The sequence below is a fragment of the Manis pentadactyla genome, chromosome 8, assembly GCF_030020395.1.
Source record: "Manis pentadactyla isolate mManPen7 chromosome 8, mManPen7.hap1, whole genome shotgun sequence".
NCBI lineage: Eukaryota > Metazoa > Chordata > Mammalia > Pholidota > Manidae > Manis > Manis pentadactyla.
In genome coordinates, this window is record NC_080026.1 from 8,288,711 (window position 1) to 8,306,994 (window position 18,284).

An 18,284-nucleotide genomic window follows, 5' to 3' on the forward strand; every position below is an offset into this window, starting at 1 on the left:
TATTTTTAAAATATTTAAATGGCCTCACACACTAAAATGAGTTACTGAACTGACTTGACTATCACCAGCGTAATGAGGAATACAAAGTGAATGACATCATTAGCATGTTTCATGCAAAGATGGTCCAAACTACATTCTATCATATTCTTATGAAACTTAATTTCTGCCAGAAATTTTTATGAGATGAAATAAAATGACACACTAGAGTTGGCTTTTCTTGAATTATAAGCAAACGTAAAGTAGTAAATAAAAGTCATTTACCCTGTCTAGTGATATACTTATCACAAGTGAAAGAAAACAGTCAATGTAACTTAAATTTTGAAACTATTTCATTTTCCGTGACTATGACAAGTCCCTGTAGTCACTAATATTCCAGGCTATATGTTAAGTAGATTGAAAATATTGCATATAAACAATGAACTAGTTTAGGCTTTGAATCTTGTCGTATATACACCTTCCTGCTTCCCATCGTTTTGTCTGAATCACCATTGTCAGGATACAGAACCCAAAGCATTACATTTACTATCCAGACAACACAAAGTTGGACTAACCCCAGGACTACTCGCCGGGTAAACCGCAGGTCATATCAACCTTTTGAGTTTGAATTTCTGGTAAGAAAGAAAATAAAAGCCCAGACACCTGCATTATTTCATTATTTCATGTAAACTATCAGGGTAGTTGAAGTAAAACTTACAAAAGTGACTTTGATAGGGTCACACTGAATATGCAGATTTGGCAGGTAAAATATTAAAGAGCTCTTTTATATCCATATTCATTGCTTTTGAAAATAGTCTGTCATTTTAATATAAAATGGGTTTTAATCTTAAAAATAGTTTCTTTAGCATGTTGTAGCTCTGTGTTATTTTTCAAAGCATCAGATGATTTTTAGAGAGTAAGATGTATTGATGTGGGTGATGGGCAGCAGATTTGGGCACCAACTGGTCGGTGAGAGTGTCCACATTGCATCTGCCCTTCTAGGTTTTGGGCTGCCATTGGTGCATTTAGTTTTTCTAAGTATAATAAAATTCTGGTTTTCCAGCTCTCCTGAAACTCTATGGTTCTGAGGAGACACCCACTAAATAGGCTTATATTCCATCCTCACCCCACCCCAACACTTGCATAATTTTACTGAGTTTTCAGATTGCTGATATTCAGTTAAATTAAGTCAATTACATTCTTTAATGCTACAGAAAACATCTGATCAGCAGTGCTATTTGTGCAAAGCTGTGGCTTAGGCATTTAAGTTACTTGAGCATAAGTTAGAGCAGCTCAGAAAGGATAATGCAATCAGTAGTTGCACATTTGTGTTAGAACTGAGAGTGATGAGGCTTTAAACTTTTGGTGTTGGCTGTGGTAAGGATACATAGATCCAGTTTCAAATAGTCAAATCGTGCCTTTGAAAGCACTAAGGAACTTCCCGTGTAAGGTTGGCATTTTGTAAACTGGACACAATAATGACACTCCTCTAAATTTTCTGTAAGAGTGTAAGGAGCAGACACCATTGTAAAGAGAAAGATTAAGTCGTGTTTGGAGTAATGGAAGGCTTCCTGGTGCCTTTGAAAAGGCAGTCTCCTGGTGACTTCTGAGAATGTCATTTTTTCACCTGCTAATGTGATGTTTTTAACCTCAGTTAAGCGAGGGGGCAGAATGACCTCTCTGTTTTCTATGGGCTGCAAGGAAATGCCTTTGGCACTTGGAACTAGGGTTTTGCTATTTTTGACCGGCTGTTTATAAATAGAAGTAAAAGTGATTGCGCTCCACATTGTTGTCTCAAAGGTTTCCTGAAACGTTTCCTGGGTTATGCATGAGTCAACCAGCCTTTGAAACTGTCTGTTAGGAGTTTGCTGGTGTAAATTTAGTAGCAGTTATATGGGTCTAACCAGCTGAAGAAACAATTAGCTGAAATCTCTTCTCCATTTGATTCAGTTCTTCTAGCTGAGTCCAGATTTAATTCATAAATTTCAGATATGGGGTGAGGGAAGAGGAGCATTTAGTGAGTTCCATTAACTTTGGAAAAAACACCCTTTTAATTGCAGTTTGCATATAATTAGACAAGAATTGATACCTTTTTTCTAATATCAATTTTATAAGATCATAAATTAAAAGGATTATAATGAATTGTTTCATGCCACACTTCAACATCATCATAATCCCGTAGAATTTGTAGTGTTTTTCTCCCTTCTTTTTACCACTTAAGACAGTTCCTCTAGCATAGTAGGTGTTCAACAAATAGTTGTTGAAAAAATTGATACTTCATAAATGCCAAAATATCAAGGCCAAAGGGTTGAAAACTTGTACAGCAATATCGAGAGTTTGATTAAAGAACCAGTGATATATCAACTTATAGGAACAAATCATGATATGTTTTCCTGTTTAATGATAACCAAACCAGAATTTTGCTTAGGAGTCATCTGAGTATAAAATTTTACAGAATATAAGTACTTATCATCTCTTAGATTCTTGATTAATTTCTGGCCAGTGTTTCTGTAACTCATAATTTTTTGGAGAGAAGGGGTATTGGGGGCCCTAAGTTTGTGAAGATTTTATCACTCTAATAAACATTATTTTCACATTTTATATGTGGCTGGTATACTGCGAAAAATATAGTTGCATCACAAAGAAAGGATTCGTTTTCAAAAAGTAACTATATTGTTAACTATATTGTTAAAAAAAAGATATGAGACAAATGGATTTTACTGATGTCTTCATAATCACTGATCAGGAGATGGGGGAAAAACTCAAGTAAATCTTGTGCATTGACTTCTTTCTCTCAGAGGAAACCTGGAATGATAAAAGGACTGCAAACTGCTCCAGCCACTTGACTTGGAAATCAATTTGAACTGGATTAGAACTGGGAATTAAGCCCAATAAAAGGTATAGGGCTGGTGGTAAAATAACAGGGACCCAAGCAGAGCAGCTTTGCCATTGACAGTGAGTGACTAAAAAGCTGTGTGTCATACAAGACTATAATTTTGTTAGATATACTATGGGGGCAATACAACAGCTGTGGGTCAGGTTATTGTGTCTTGGAATAAGGATCTTAAGTATCCCAACCAGATGCATCTAGTTTGATCCCCATTTTAAAAACCTTATAAAAACTGTAGTGCTTTCCTGGCATGTGGGCAGCTTTTGTGGACTAGAGGGCTATTTATGGGGGAAAAGAAAAAAAAAGGTCAGATAGAACACTGTGCTCTCTCAGTCTTTCTGGAAAAGGAAGTAAAAATGAAATGATCCTGCCATTTGTATTATCTGTAACTTCGACCCAATATTTTTCAAACTACAGCTTTAAAAAAAAGTATCCTCTTTCCTAGATCACATTTTTAGATTGTTAAGGCCCAACTAGCTTCCAGGGAGAAACATTCAGTACTCATTTTTGGCCATTGCCTAAAATTTGTCACTCTCCAGTGTGTGATATACATCAATTTTGTGTGTGTGTGTGTTTAGGGGCTGGGTTCTGTATAGGAAAATTTGGACTGAAAGCTGCCACGGATGGAAGGTTAATCCATCTGTGTAGCAGTGACTTCCAACCCCTACTGGACGGATGGGGTGGAAAGCTCTGGGGATTTTTTTGGTCTATTTTCTAGTATAAGCATCCTTTTGGACATCCTTTTGAAACTGCAAAACAGAGACCCAGCCAAACCAAAAAAAGTAGGCATCAACCTTCTTGTGAATGTAAAGCTGAATTAAATGAAATATCTATCCTTTTAGAACTTTGACTGACATTCCACCCTCCAACTCTGCCACAGCCGGAGTCCTCTCTCCCTTACTCTGCCGCACTCCGCATTCCGGTCCGGCAAACACGGGACTATGATTCCTTCACATGCTTGAACGAAGGAACAATAGCCTCTGCTCATTTTCTCTCTGGGCCAGTGCTCTTTAGATTGTATTGGTAAGGGGAAAAATTTGGAGATCAAATACTAAAAACTGTAACTTTGTAGATAACATGGGCTATACTAACAACATTTGAGCAACACCCCAATCTGATTAGCCCAAAGGGCTTATCATTCAAAAGGAACATTCCCATCCTCATTACTGCTCCCTCCAGAAGGACAATCGCAAAGCTCCTTTAATGTTAACATTCATAGTTATGAATTCGGTCCAGCGGTGGGGTAGAGACAGAGCAGGAACCAACTGCACAGTGAAACAGCTGCCAAGTAAACATGTTTTTCCCCAAATCAAGTTTTAGTAGAAACTCTTCCATTGGAGGACTTTCTCTAGATCAAGCATTTTTAAGTTCAATTAAATAGAAGAGTTTTTTAAGGAATAGAGATCTACACTATATTCATATCCATATCTCTAAATATCCAAGTCTAAAAGACATAAAAATAAAGTAGTGAATACAGTCACTGAATAGCAAAGGCATGTCAACATTTCAAAGAGGCAGAAAATGTGAAATGATATAACAATAGAAAGTCAAAAATATGAAACAGAGTTAGCATAGTCATATTGCATTGGAAAAAGGAAAAAAAGGCAGAGCACACTATCTAGTTACCTAATTTACAGGAAAATGGGATCGTAGAAGTCCTCCGAGCGCAGATAATCTAAAGGTGGGGAGTGCATGTTTTATTTCTATCTGTCCCCTTTAACAAGAGAACATGAGGTAATTAGAAAGTATTCAATGCATTCTGGACTGTTCTGCTAATTGTCCCAGGCAAGAGAAATCAAAATGCTTCTTGTGAGTAAGGCCTAGCTGAGTGTTTGGGAAGAGGCCCCCCCCTTAATCAGCTAGTCACTAAGTAGAAATCTCATCATACACTCATTTTGCAGAGATAGATTGATCACGCTGTAGAAAGGCTGGTTGCTGAGGATGTGTCTCTTCCACGTTTCCTCAGCCTCCTCTGCTTTAACTGAGTTAGGCCTTCAGAGTGGCAAAGGAGAATAGGTCATTTTTTTCTTCATAAAGTATCGTTGGATGACCCCTCTACATTAATTATATGAACCTTCTAATAGTTATAGTCTTAAAAAAATTTCTTTAAAATTTTTCATTTCAAAGAGTTCTCAGTCCCCAACCCTCACAAGGTACCATGAAGGGGCACTAAAGTGCATCTCGATGTAGGGGAGTAGAGTTTAAAGGTGCTGTCCCAGCTAAGAACCAAGATGATGCTGTTTAAAAATGAAAGGCTATTCCTTCCACCTCCATCTCTGGAGTCAACTGAGGGAGGGCAGTGAAATAGACCCTCACCAGAGGATTGTCCTAACTCTTAACTTTAGAGAAAACTGTGTAAGGACCTGCACATATAGACTCATTTATTTGTCCAAAATAGCAAAAATAGGCCTATTTCACCCTTAAGAAAGTATTTGCAAATCTGATCAGTCATGATCATAAAAACGCGAATGGATTCCAGATGCAATCCATGTGGGCATGCTCGGCGGTACTAACTATGCATCTTCAGCTTAAACGAACATGCTGCTGTTCATTTTCATCAAAACATGACTTCTAACTACCATAAATAAAATACACATGGAAAGGTTAAATCTTTTGCTTACAATAATTACTTTTACATTAAAAAGTCACCATCATCTTCAATTATTTATCGAAAATTAGGATTCTATTCTTATTATTTCCCAGTCTTAGTCAACAATCTTGCACAGGCCCGATAATCCAAAACTTGGAGCTCTGATCTACACAGCTTGGCAGGTTTCACACAGCTTGACAGGTAGGCAACTGTGAGATATGCTTTTTTAAAATTAGCATTTTTCTATCAAAACAGTCGGAAATCTTTTAAAATCCTCAGACACTGTATTTGTGCAATGCCACAGTCACGTAGCTAGAAAGGATAAAACAAAATACAGTCTGGAAGATTCACCACAGCCCAAATTCTCTTGGTCCTCAGTTTCTAACAACCATGAGCCCAGGAAATCCAATTAAATACAGTGCTTTAAATAGGAGAAGAGGTGGTCCGGAAATAACTTAAGCTACTAAACAGGGACACTCTCAACCACCGGTGATTTGATGCACTCTTCGTGCAGTCTGCTCTTTTCTGCAAGGCTCAAAGAATTTTCAGCAGGATGCTCTGAAATGCAACTGTCACCATTCAATGTAGAGACAAAGCCTTCCTGGGAGGGGCCTTTCAAATAGGAGTGAAATTCCACTTGAGGATGGTTGGACCTATGTTCCGGATACAAGCTACCGCAGGGCACACCGCTGTCACTCTCCGAAGAGGAGCAGCAGACAATGACAGAGGGGTTGGCAGCTGGGTAGTGGGCGGGGCCGTAGGCCTCCTCTGCTTGGCGGGCATAGTCAACAAATTGCTCCGGGGTCATGGTGTAAGGCACCAGCGAGAGGGCACCGTTTTTGACAGTATCTCTTTCGGAATAGGTCTCAGAGATCTGGTTAGGAGTTCCGGGAATGTGGCTATCTATTTGGTAATACAGAGTTGAAGAGTTGGCATAAAAAGAAGCATTTTTTGCATGGCCTTCGTGAACAGCGGTGCCATCGGAATAGCAAAGGACGGAGGGAAGAGGAACAACTTCCGCGTGGGTTCCCAGACCTTCCACGAAGCTGCCCCCTTTCTCATCGTCGTCGTCGTCGTCCTCCTCCTCCTCGTCCTCCTCCTCTTCCTCCTCCTCCTCTTCCTCCTCGTCTGACTCACTGGGTGCCAAGCTCTGAGTGCTGGAGTCAGTGACTCCACTGCAGAAGCTGCTCCCATCCTCCTCGTCCTCGTCCCCGTCCTCCCCGCGGCAATCGAATTCCTCAGCGGACTGCAGGTGCAGCACTGCGGCCTGGGGTTCCGTTTCAATCTCAAAATTGTCTGCAATCGAATATTCTACGGAGTGGGCGACAGGGCCCATGGAGCTACTGTGGGCGCCTATCTCCCCGTGGCAGCCATTCAGCGTGGGTATTTGCTGCTCTCGGTTTTTCTCCAGTTCCAGTTTCATTATTGTGTGCAAAAAATGAGTCCGGACACGGATAGGATTAAATTCGATCCTACCTGCTGTGTTGCTACATCGTTCTTTAGTGCAGCCACAGGGGAAGGACATCCGATCCACCTTGGAAGGAAGAACACAGATTAGCCCCGTGGAGCTCTGACAAACCAAATACGAATCCAGCACCTTCTGGGAACACCTGTGAATCTGTGACGACTTTATCCCACTTACGCCACAATAAATGGCAATCAAACTGAAAATGGAAACGAAAAGGGGAAGTGGAGGCTTAAAACAGAAGAGTTAACTCAATTTTAAATCCTGTTTTCAAAATAAGAATGAATTCTGGTTACAAGTGTTTTTTTTTTTTTTTTTTTTAGTTCATTAGCCCCTCCCATGATTTCTTTACTTCTTTCTCAATTTTTCCTTTTCCCCCTCCTCTCCATCCTATAATTTTGCTCCCATTTTGTTTCAATGCTTCTCTCCTTTCCCCAAGCTCCCTTTACTTCTGCTTCATGCTGCTCATCTACCCAGTTTTAAACAAACTTACTGCCCTCATCCTTACCTGCTAGTTTCCATCTAAATGATAGGATGTTCCCCATGCTAGCCATGTCCATCCCTCCCCACTCTTTTTTTGTTTTTGCTTATGATAAAATGAAGTTCTCTGCCTGAAGTATCCAGATTGACACTACTTGGTATCATGCAGGCTAAAAGTTCACTCTCATTGTTTTTCTTCTCATTCTTTTGGATTCTTGGTGCATGGTGCATGTCTGTGTCCTACAGGGCTGTGATGGGTGTGCATATTCATGACTGTGACTGGTGGACTCATGTACTGAAGTCCTGCCTCACCCCATCCCCTCCCCACTCCATCAGACTACCAGGTTCTTGAGGAATAGGGATGTTCATTTAATCAATATCACTGAATGATTCGAGTGATCGGATTTTATAGATGAAGTAATTGGGTTCAGCAAATGTCAGTGGACTGAGCTGTTCCCTTAAGAGGTAACTGGAATTCTGGGCAATTCAAGGATATAGTTGCTAAGTGTCTCATATTCCATCAGTCAACCTGTATGCAGACCAGAGCACAGGCACCAGGAAGAACTGCCCTGCTTGCCACCTTATTCACACACAGGGAATTTCCTGTGCAATAGAGGGGAATGCAGACTCAGCACAGTCATCTTGGTTCCAATAAAAAGTAGCAGCATGTCGGTGCCAGAATCTATAGCTGCTTTCTTATGAATCCATTTTCTGTTAATCTGCTTCAAGCAACTGCTTGGCTGATGAGAACTTTCCTCTCCCTTTGCCTGCCTGGTGGCTGTCCTTGGTGAAAAAGCCAAGTTTCTTCAAAATGAGGACACCTAACTAAGCATGGAGCACCCGTGAGATTATAGACAGATGGGGACCTGAGAATCAGCTAACCCAGGGTTTGGCAACTTGTTTTTGTAAAGAGCCAGAAAGTACATATTTTAGTCTTTGTGGGCCATACCATGTCTATGGCGACCACTCAGGCCTGCTGTGGAAGCATGAAAGCAGGCATGGGAAATGCCAAAAAAGACAAAAAAAAAATGGCTGCGCTTCAATAAAATCTTTTCTACAAAAGCCTATGAGTTAGTTTGTCAATCCTGATCTAGTCCAGCCCCTTCATTTTCCACGAGGAAACCGAGCCCCCCAAATTTCCCTGATGTGCTGCTTTTGCATAGCTGGGGAAAAGCAGAGCCCAGAGCAGAACTTGGTTTTCTTAAGTCCCAGTCTGCTAATTTCCCCACTAGTCCATTCCACCTCTGACCAATCATCATCTCATATCCCACAGGTGGATCAGAAAAGACACACTCAAGTGTTAGGGATGTCCTGATCTCCCTGAAGGCTTGTAAAAAGCCCAAATAAGCACATATAACAAATGAATCCAGGGGGAAATAACTGATGGACTCAGCTGCAGGTTGGGTCCTGCCTTTCACATCATATCTTACATGTCTAAGCACATTTTGTTCAACCACTCATGTCCTTCAGTTAGTATTTCTCTCTTCCTGAACCATGGGTTTTGCCTTGCCCCAAAGTGGGAAACTTCATTATAGGTGACACACCTGCCTCTTTAAGGGGTGGTGCGCAAATCTTGTCCTTGGTTTCCCTTAATTCCAAATCCTTACCTGACACTTAATGCCCGCGAGGCTGCAGGTACACGTTTCTGGATCACAGAACACTCGGCAGTCACAGCCACAGTCCTCCCTCGACAGGCGGATGGCTCGAAGCTCGTGCTTCTCCTCCACGTCGATCTTCTTCACGCCAGAGGCCCGCAGCAGCGCTCTCCGTTTTTTTGTTGGCAGCGGTTGTAGAAAGAAGTACTCGTCTACCTCGGTGTTGTCCAAGTCAATGTCATCGTCAGAAATGTCATCCACGGTAAGGGTGCTAGCCTCTTCAGATTCCACGGTGCCATTCTTCGTCATCTAGAAAAACAAAATGGCAAGTAAGAGACTTAGCGTGGGCAGGGCCTAGCATCCCTACTTTTACATGTAGTAAGAATGCAATGATTATACAACATTATGTACCCATAATCAATGAGTTGAGGGTCAAATGATTTCTTTTTGTTTTTCGCTTTAGAGAATCACAGGAAGGAAAATGAAGGCATCAAACGACAGGCTGTGGACTGGTACCAGAAGACTGTTCGTCGGAACTTAACCTGCTAACGTCAGGAGCGAGAGCTGGTAGGGTTCTCGGCCCTTGGGGTGTGGAGAAGACCAAAGGTTACAGACGCCCATCAGCGAAAGCTATCCTTAGATGCAGTTCACGATGATTAGCTATGATGTTGGAATGAGTGTGTCCTTGTTTGGAGGTGACAGCATCTTAGTGGAAGCCCTGGCCCCCTAACTCAGCAAACATGTTGCCCTTGAAATAACGACCCTGTCTTTTCGGATCAGCAAAGCCACGGACTAAGAAATCAAGTCATGCTGCTCTGAGCTACTGGGAATTCAAGCACGGTTACCCTTCGAAACATTCCAAGAGGAGGGCTTGATATGAAGTCATCAGTCAAGTCAGCATGCGAGCAGTAAGACAAGCAGCAGAGGGCAGTGCCGCGGGCGCTCGCCAGCCAGCCAGCAGCTGAACAATAAACTCGGCCTCAGAGGGCACGACGGGAACCGGTACCAAAGCAATACCTTCTGCATCATAGCCGTGTGGACAGCTGTGTCTCCTCAGCCTGTAACTATTCTGTTTCTATTTATATTTCTTTCTAAATTAATCTTATCCATCAGTAAACCCTGAGCCGGTATTTCCCTCCTTCCTGTTACACCACCTCATATTCAGTTTCCTTCATAAAAACAATTTCAGAAAGATATGTGTTCTCTGGATACAAGCGAGAAATGCATCCTGAGAAGCAGCACACACATGCAGAAACTCCGTAAGGGATTACCTGAGGAAGTGCTAAGTATATCCGAGGAAGGGTTAAATACAAAAGCTATTTTGATTCTCTAATTTTTAAATTTGTTACTACATAAATACAAATTAGTTGTAATTATCAGGCTTCGTGATCTTAACAGTTCAGTCATTACACAGTTAAAACACTGTGGTGACATCATACATCATTCTTTCATTCTCATAGGAAGAATTTGAACGCTTCAATAAGAATATTTATTATTGACCAAGTATCCCAAACCAGACAATGCTGAATAGGCAGCTGACCCCTGAACGTCACGGGTTGGAACTGCACAGGTTTACTTTCAAGCAGATTTGTTTCGATAAACATATTGGAAACATTTTTGGAGGTTTGTGACAATTTGAAAAAGCATCTTTTCTCTAGCTTATACTTTCCCGTAAGAATATGGTATATAATACGTATATAAAGTGCCCCTGACTCCCAAGTTGTTCAAGGATCAACTGTACTGAAAATCAAGCAGAAGACTGGCCTTTGTTCTCAGGTGGGGAAAACAACCTGAGTAGTACAGTACAGTAGTACAGTAGTAATTGTACATTATAGTAATTACTACAATACAGTAGTAATTGTATATTACATTATCAAGGGTTGCTGAAATTTATTTTCAAAAGCTAATACATTATGTTTTTTTAAAGTATTTCAGAGCTTAAATCTGTATTCTTGCAAAGATGGACATTCTCCTCTATTGGATTTTGTTTCGCAGAGGGGTCTGCAACATATTGCCTTTCCTTCCTTGTCCCTTCTTTATACCTGCGTTGGTTAAGCTGTTTTCATGGTTCTGTGATGTCCACTACTGGGATGTGACTGTTATTGTTGCTTCTGTCATCAATTTTTATTTGCTAAAAGAAGCATTCTTCTATCTGTAAAAATCTGATTTTCTAAGAAATTCAAGTGTGTAATTGCCTAACATACACTCAATCCTCTGTTGCACTAACAGCCAGGAAGAGTTTCCTTTCCCATTTTGTTCCTTCTGTGGCATTTAGATGTGTTTTTCATTAATTCTTGGTCTCCATGAACCTCATCAAGCCTTTAACCCCACAGCACACATAGAACATGCAGGATTTGGTTAGCATGACTCATTTCAATGTTTCTTTCCTACTTATTTTCCATGTTCTATATATTTATGCTCTCCTGTATAACTGGCAATGCCACAAAAACACCAAAAAATCCTCTATTTTATTTCAACAGGGCTTGATTAAAAAAAAAAAACAGTTGTTATCCTATCAATGAAAAATTTTAGGGCAAAGTGAATAACCAATTGGCATCTAAAAGTTTTTTAAAAACTGTATCTCAAAAAGACTACAGATGATGCTTATTCCAAATATAAATGCTTTCATTGGCCCACAAATTACCCAGATGACTGGACTCGTATAAGATCCCTTCCTGTCTCAGTCTATAAGCAGAGAGGAAAAAGTAAGTAAACAGCAGACCTTCAGAGAGTAGCTCCTCTGTTCTCCTGCCGTAGTCACCTTGGAGGTGATGAGTAATGACTTAACCCATTACTTATTTTATTTGATTTAATGATCTTTATCTTATTTAATTTTCATCCTGTATATGTGTACATTTGTTTACATTGTATTGGAAGGATTCAAGGTCAAGGACTGTGGGATGTGTGTGTGTATATTTGCTTGTTTTGTTCCAATGATGATACTTAAGATAGGAATTAGTTGTTGAGCCACTGTGTACACTTGTTCAGACTCATTCTACATAGTAAAGGACTATAATTTGTTTGTAAGGAGATAAAATTCAAACATCTTAATTTTGTTCAATCTTTTTTTTTTTTTTTTTTAGCATTCATGTAGTGGATGAGTTCCACCGTTAATTCCAAGGAGATGAAATGTGGGGTGAATTAAGTGCCTGAAAAAAACTAATTACATGCAGAATGAATATGGAAAGGTAAATACTGAAAAGGTGAACTGACTAAAATGTTAAAAACAAAGCAAGAATCCACAAAAATAAAAACATTTCCTTTCTGCAGTTGAAAGATGTTCTTAGTAATAAAATCTCCTAGTTATTACCAAGTTATTAATACATGTAAGAATGATGGTGGAAATAAGAATGTGGAAAATCAATTCCACAAACACTGATTACTGCCTTTTGTAATGATGACAATGATGTTGAGAACAACCCAAGCTCCCATATATTGAAACTAGTCACTGAGCTCCATATTTCATATTATCTCACCTAATTTGTACAGTAAATTAGGAACTATTTTATGAACTATTTTTTTTTATAGTTAAGAAAATTGGAGCCTTTAGAAGATAATTTGCTGAAATCTAGCTGCACAGTTAAGTAGTGATTGTACTGAGAATCAAATTCAGATCTGTTTGAGGTTTATTTGACCTCAACGTTCAAGTCAGGCTCACAGTCCAGTTTAGAGTAAAAATTCTTCAAGCAATAGTAGAAAACTAAATAGAAGGAACAACAACAAACAGGGATGGAGTTGCAGGCACACTTCCAGGAGCTGATCTCAGCGTTGTGGGGCACGAGGCAAAACAGCAGTAGAAACGTCCTTAATAATCGCTCATTCAGAGACAGAAAAACACAGAGAACAAGAACGCAGAGAAGAAGAAAACAGGAAGCAAGCTGATGCATTTCCTTTGGGGACCAATTCTGTGGGCATGGTGAGGTGGCCTTTCTAAAGGAGATGCAGCGCAAGTAGCTGGTCCAAGTGACAGCTACTGCTGAACTAATGTATTCCTCTTGATTTTTTCATCCAACTCATTTACCCTGGCTTGCATTTAATCAGCACCGTACGCTGCCTAATTTTGTAACAATACATTAGTTTTGGTGATTGGTTTCATGCATATCTCTCCCATAATAATGTAAACACACCGAGAATCTGTCTTGCTTGCCGCTGTATCCCCAGCACTTTGTTAATTAGCCCCATAGTAAGTGACTAATAAATATTTCTTGTATGCTGGATGAATGAATATTCTACACCACACTACACTGCCAACCACTAGACTAGGCATCAGGATGTACAGATGCATGACAGTTCTGCCATCTAAGGAGCTTCCAGTCTGCTGCGGAGATGACCATGCAATAAATATGATGCAGTGTGGCAAGTGCAAGAAAATGTACATACGAGTTATAGAAGTTGCTGGGAGGAGGAAGTAAGAAATAAAATGGGAGGGTAGCTACAAAGATTCAAAGCAGAATTATTTACTTCCTTTTCTGATTCCATAGTCTCTCCCAAGGAGAAAAACCTTCAAACCAGAAATCGGAGAACAGCTTTGCTAGGAAGGATTTCATGTAAAAAAGAGGTAGAAAGACAGTGAAAAAGCACTCAGCTGTTTCATGTAAGAATCCCCAGGTCCAGACAGCTTCTGCTTTTGAGCAGTGAAAAAGCTATGACTGGTCCGTCTACTGTCTGTGAAGAACTATGGGGAAAGGAATGAAAAGATGATCAAAATGGGAGTGAACTGTCAAGAAAAGAAGCTAATTCTAGTTAAAATTCTAGGGAGGGTTATTTAAACAGTTGGTTTCAGTACCTGTGAAGAAAGAAAGCAGGGAGTACTAGACTACTGTTTGGACTCCCCAAAGAGAGAAAGTCCGTTTGTCAAACTAAACTCCATGCAGAAGCTCAAGATATAAAATAGATAAAAGTGGGAATGAGGTGCACAGAGCCCTGACCCCATGGAACACATCTGGAAAACCATTAATCTAGGTCTTATGGGGCTTTAGGAAGGATGGAATGTGAGCCGCTGGGTACGAGTCCTGCCGGATATGTGAATTTTGAGTTATTGAACAGTGAAAACATCTCTAAGGGCAGTGATGCTCAGCTCCTTTGCAGCATCAGCGCAGCTGGGAGGGGGGAGGGGCACATACACCCCGATCAGCACCCGTGGCCTCTCTGGCAGTGAGTCTCCATGGAGGCCACGGTAAGATGGGGAGGGCAAAGCTCCCTCTTTTCTTTTGATTTATCACTACTTGGAGAAGATGTCCTGAATGTACCCTTCTCTTGTTAAGTTATGTTTTTTAAGTCATATCTTGGATGAAAATGAAAAGAAAGACTTATCACATCTGCTGATGATAAGGATTAGGTTTATTCAAATAAAAAAACCCACTTTATCGACCAACTCTGTGCCATGTCCAACACTAACAAGGATTCCTACCCTGGAGATGGTAAAAAGTGGTGATTTATATGACGATATAGGGCTGACTTATCTGCATTTGGCTTTTTGCTTGTTCTTTGTTATTGTTGTATTTTTTACTTACTACCAGCCTAACATGAACAAGCAAATTAATTAAGGTCCAAAAAGCTACCAGGCCTTTAGTGTATATATACCCATTGGTACCCACATCTTGGGAGAGGGCAATGTAACCTATTCCTGTCTACTTTATAGATCCCATCTGGAGTACAATGTCCAGATCAAATACCATATTTTGAGGGGAACATTAATAAACAGCATTATGTCCAAAGGAAGGTAACCACAGCAATAAGTGCCTGAAAACCACATCCTAGGAAGGTTAGTGAAAAGGACTAGGGGTGTTTAATCTTAAAGAACAGAAACACACACAGCCCATATAATCTACTGTCAACCATTTGCATGTCCACCTACACTGCTTTCAAACACTTGGTGTTTGGAGAAGAGGGATATGATTTATTCTGTGTACCCACAGGGCAAAATTAAGGTCAAAAAGTAGAATCAGATATTAGCAGATCAGTCAATGAAAAGAAGAGCTTTCTAACAGTTAAAGCTGTGTAAATTGAATAGGCTGTCTCAAAAAGCAGTGTGCTCTGGGTTTCCAGAGGTGCTCAGTAAGTGGCTGTGCAATTTGTATATCCAAATACATAGAGGATATGTATTTGATAGAAGGAGTTCCTGGGTCTGTGGTATGAGTTGGATAGAGGACCTAGACACTAAGGTCTGTGGCAAACTAAAGGAAAGCATTCACATCATTTTGATATTCAGTCAAATGTTACAGTGTAATTCTTTGGCTCATTAGCTGTTAATTGCAGGTGACAAATTAGAATCAATTTAATTTGGCCTCAAAGAACCAGGAATATTTGATTATTCTGTCAGCCTGTAAGAATTTCAACAACCTGAATTTACAGCGAGTACTTGGCTTATATATCTCTACAAAACTCACCAGAAGGGATGATAATACCAACATATAAGGCACGTAAACTTTTCACACATTCCTTTGTCCACCCTTCTGGTTTAGGCCAACAACCCAGGAAAGGCTAATTAGCTGAATGAACCTAACAGTGTGTCAGTAAATATTTAACAATTGGTTTCTGGAAAAAAAAAAAAAGAGGTCATAATTTGTTGTGTTTTTCAAGTCCCACGGTGAAAATACTCTCATCATGTCCTACTTCAAACTACTGTTGGGTGGGAGATATGCACAATGCACTTCAGCGTGCAACTTTTGCGAGCTGGCTTTAGCACACCACTGCATGTACCCCATTAAAAAAAAATCAGGACAGTCAGGTCAGCTGACATGTCTTAACTAGAAGATGATAGTTTATTGCTCTGAAAGAATGTAAAAGTTTGATGACAAGTCTTTGGTTACAAATTAAAATACCAGCAATGTTTTGAAAGAACATATTCTTAAATATATTGCACTTGCCCAGGTCTGAAGCCCCGACCGGCAGACTCCATTACTTTGGTCAGGTGTATTTTCTCTGAACTCATCAAAATAGGGTGTGCAGTGGACCTGGGAGGTATTTGGCAGGTATCAAGGTTCTGCATTTGGTGATGGAGCAAACCTCCATTTAGGGATGCTCTCTGGAAGCACTAAGAATGCTCTTGAGTAATCTCTACAGAGTCCCATAGAGAAGTTCTGGAGTTTAAACGACCATGACCAGCAGACTCTGACCCATCTAATAAAGAGCTGGAGTATAAGGAAGTAGTTTAATACATTCAAAAATTTGGAAACTATAGGTTTGAGGTAATAGCCTGTGTCAACCATCTCTCACAAACACCTAATCCCTTCTATCTCCTAGAACATTTAGGATCTTTACCTGGAGGTTTGTCAAGTCACGAGACTCTTGAAGGAATACAAGGGACACAGCCAGAGGAGAAGGTGCAGAATTATAATGCTACCTGGGTAAGTCACTAAATGAATGAAGCCCAGTCATAAATGTAAGATTTGGGGTGAAGAAGATTTAGATAGAGATTTTCAAAGATTGATCCTTAAAGGAAAAGCTATCATCTGGCGACTCTTCTTGTGGCAGGAGAGCAAACAGCGAACGAAGCATTGCTATGGAACACGTGATGAGAACACAGAAAATATACAACCTTGGAAAGCGATTGGAAATGGTAACAGAGTGGAGGTGGACCTTTGCTCTCAGAAAAGAGAGGAAGAGCAACCAAGGTTGAAAACACATTGAGAAAGAGCGGCCAGTCACAGTTGTGACATCTAAATTAAATTTCCTAGGTCAAGGTAGTAGGATCACTAAGAGATAAAGAGCTGGCCCACAGGCAACTGAATGCCACGGCTCTTGGAAACATCCACATGGCTGCCTAATGTATCTTACAGATACATGTGAAATGGGAATAAAGGCGAATGTAATTGTTCAGCAATGTGGTGCAGATGATGAAATCTAAGCACTTAATTTGGAAAAGAGTAGTGTTAGGATGACTGCGCCGATTACTGTGAGGAGTATGACATGTCTGAATGGGCTTGACAGAGAAAACGGGCTGTGCTCTGTAATTTAGAAATCCAAAGCTAGTTATTTTTTCTAGGAACATGCACTTTATTCAATCAGCTTTCACTATTAATTCCTTTCAGACACCAACACCACCAACGAAAAAGACACACTTGAACCCCCCGAATAGAGCCGGATCTGTCTACAAATCTAATTGCACATCTTATTTCTCAATATTGCTAACTCATGATTTTATTAAGAGGTGAATTACTAAATAAGAAGCAATTTTACAATGAAAAACTAAATTTCAATTCTTCTTTCATTTCCAAAATATTTACTATAAGGAAACATCAAGAAGTGTGTATGTGTCTGTGTTTTGTTATAATTGTTCACTCTGAAGGCCTCATTGGAGGGGGGCCGCTGTGTGAATGGGGTCTCTGGAACCCAGAAAGACACTCTGGAAAGAGAAACTTCTTACTGTTCTGGGGCTGTTGTTTCTCTAATAAGTAGGAGGGAAACTACCCTGTTCCAACTCGGATAAGTTTTCTGTTGTGGTTTCTCTGGTCTCCACAGCAAGGGCTTTGGAAAACGTTTATAAGGAGGGCTCTTGAAAGTGTTTGGCTTGTCAAGATGATACCTTTTCTCTCCTTACTCATTGCACAGTTCACTACTTCCAGGGGGCTACCTCTCAGCAAAACCCAAATGGCATCATTTGTCTTCCATAAACCTTGCTCGCCTCTTTGGACCTTTCTCTGTGCCTGTGACCCGGTCAAAATAGTGAAATCAATTTAGCTACATATATTTTGTTAGTCAGAGGTATTTTTTTCTCAAAACAATTATTATATTAAAAGTGAAATTTCAAGTATCAGGGAAATTTTTGTATAGCTTATGTTTTTGATAGCTAATTTTAGGTTTTAGATAGCTAAACCTTACACAAGCTTAGTCAATGACATTTTAAAAATCATAAAAGTTAATATCCTGGGAGAATTACAATTAAAATATATACATTCTCCTCCATGAATTATTTTCAGAAATTTTTTTAGCAAGCTGTTCCGCATTGCTGTGATCTTTTATTAGTTCCACATGACACGTTTCTGAGTTTCAGAATAGTTTCAGTACAGTGAGGCTAAGATCAGATCACCTTTGAATCCCATTATTTCTTTGCTTGGAATTGACTTGGAAGAGGTGATGAAATCCAAAAGGGGAAGCCTCAGGCATCAATGACAAACCAAGGTGCCAGTCCCTGGGACGGCTGCCTCTCCAACTTCCCACATTAAGCACAATTTTAAAAAATGAATCAATAAGATGCTCTTTTTGATTCTTATTTTCTTCTTCAAGAAGAAAGGTTGTTTTTTAAATAAAGTATGGAAAAGCTGAATATACATTGTAGAATAAGAA

At 40.0% G+C, this 18,284-nt stretch overlaps 1 protein-coding gene across 4 annotated transcripts in view; it reads right to left on the bottom strand.

The window, feature by feature from the left end:
- Positions 1-2,373: 2,373 nt before the first annotated feature.
- The window catches only part of CSRNP3 (cysteine and serine rich nuclear protein 3), a 175,677-nt gene continuing 159,766 nt past the window's right edge, over positions 2,374-18,284 (bottom strand). For all 4 annotated transcript variants that reach the window (XM_036884390.2, XM_036884391.2, XM_036884392.2 and 1 more), the window contains 2 exons: positions 9,009-9,305; positions 2,374-6,990 (listed from right to left, as the gene is read on the bottom strand). In XM_036884390.2, the coding sequence (XP_036740285.2) occupies positions 5,920-6,990; positions 9,009-9,305 (1,368 nt within the window). In that variant the 3' untranslated portion in view covers positions 2,374-5,919. The remainder of the gene's footprint in view (positions 6,991-9,008; positions 9,306-18,284) is intronic.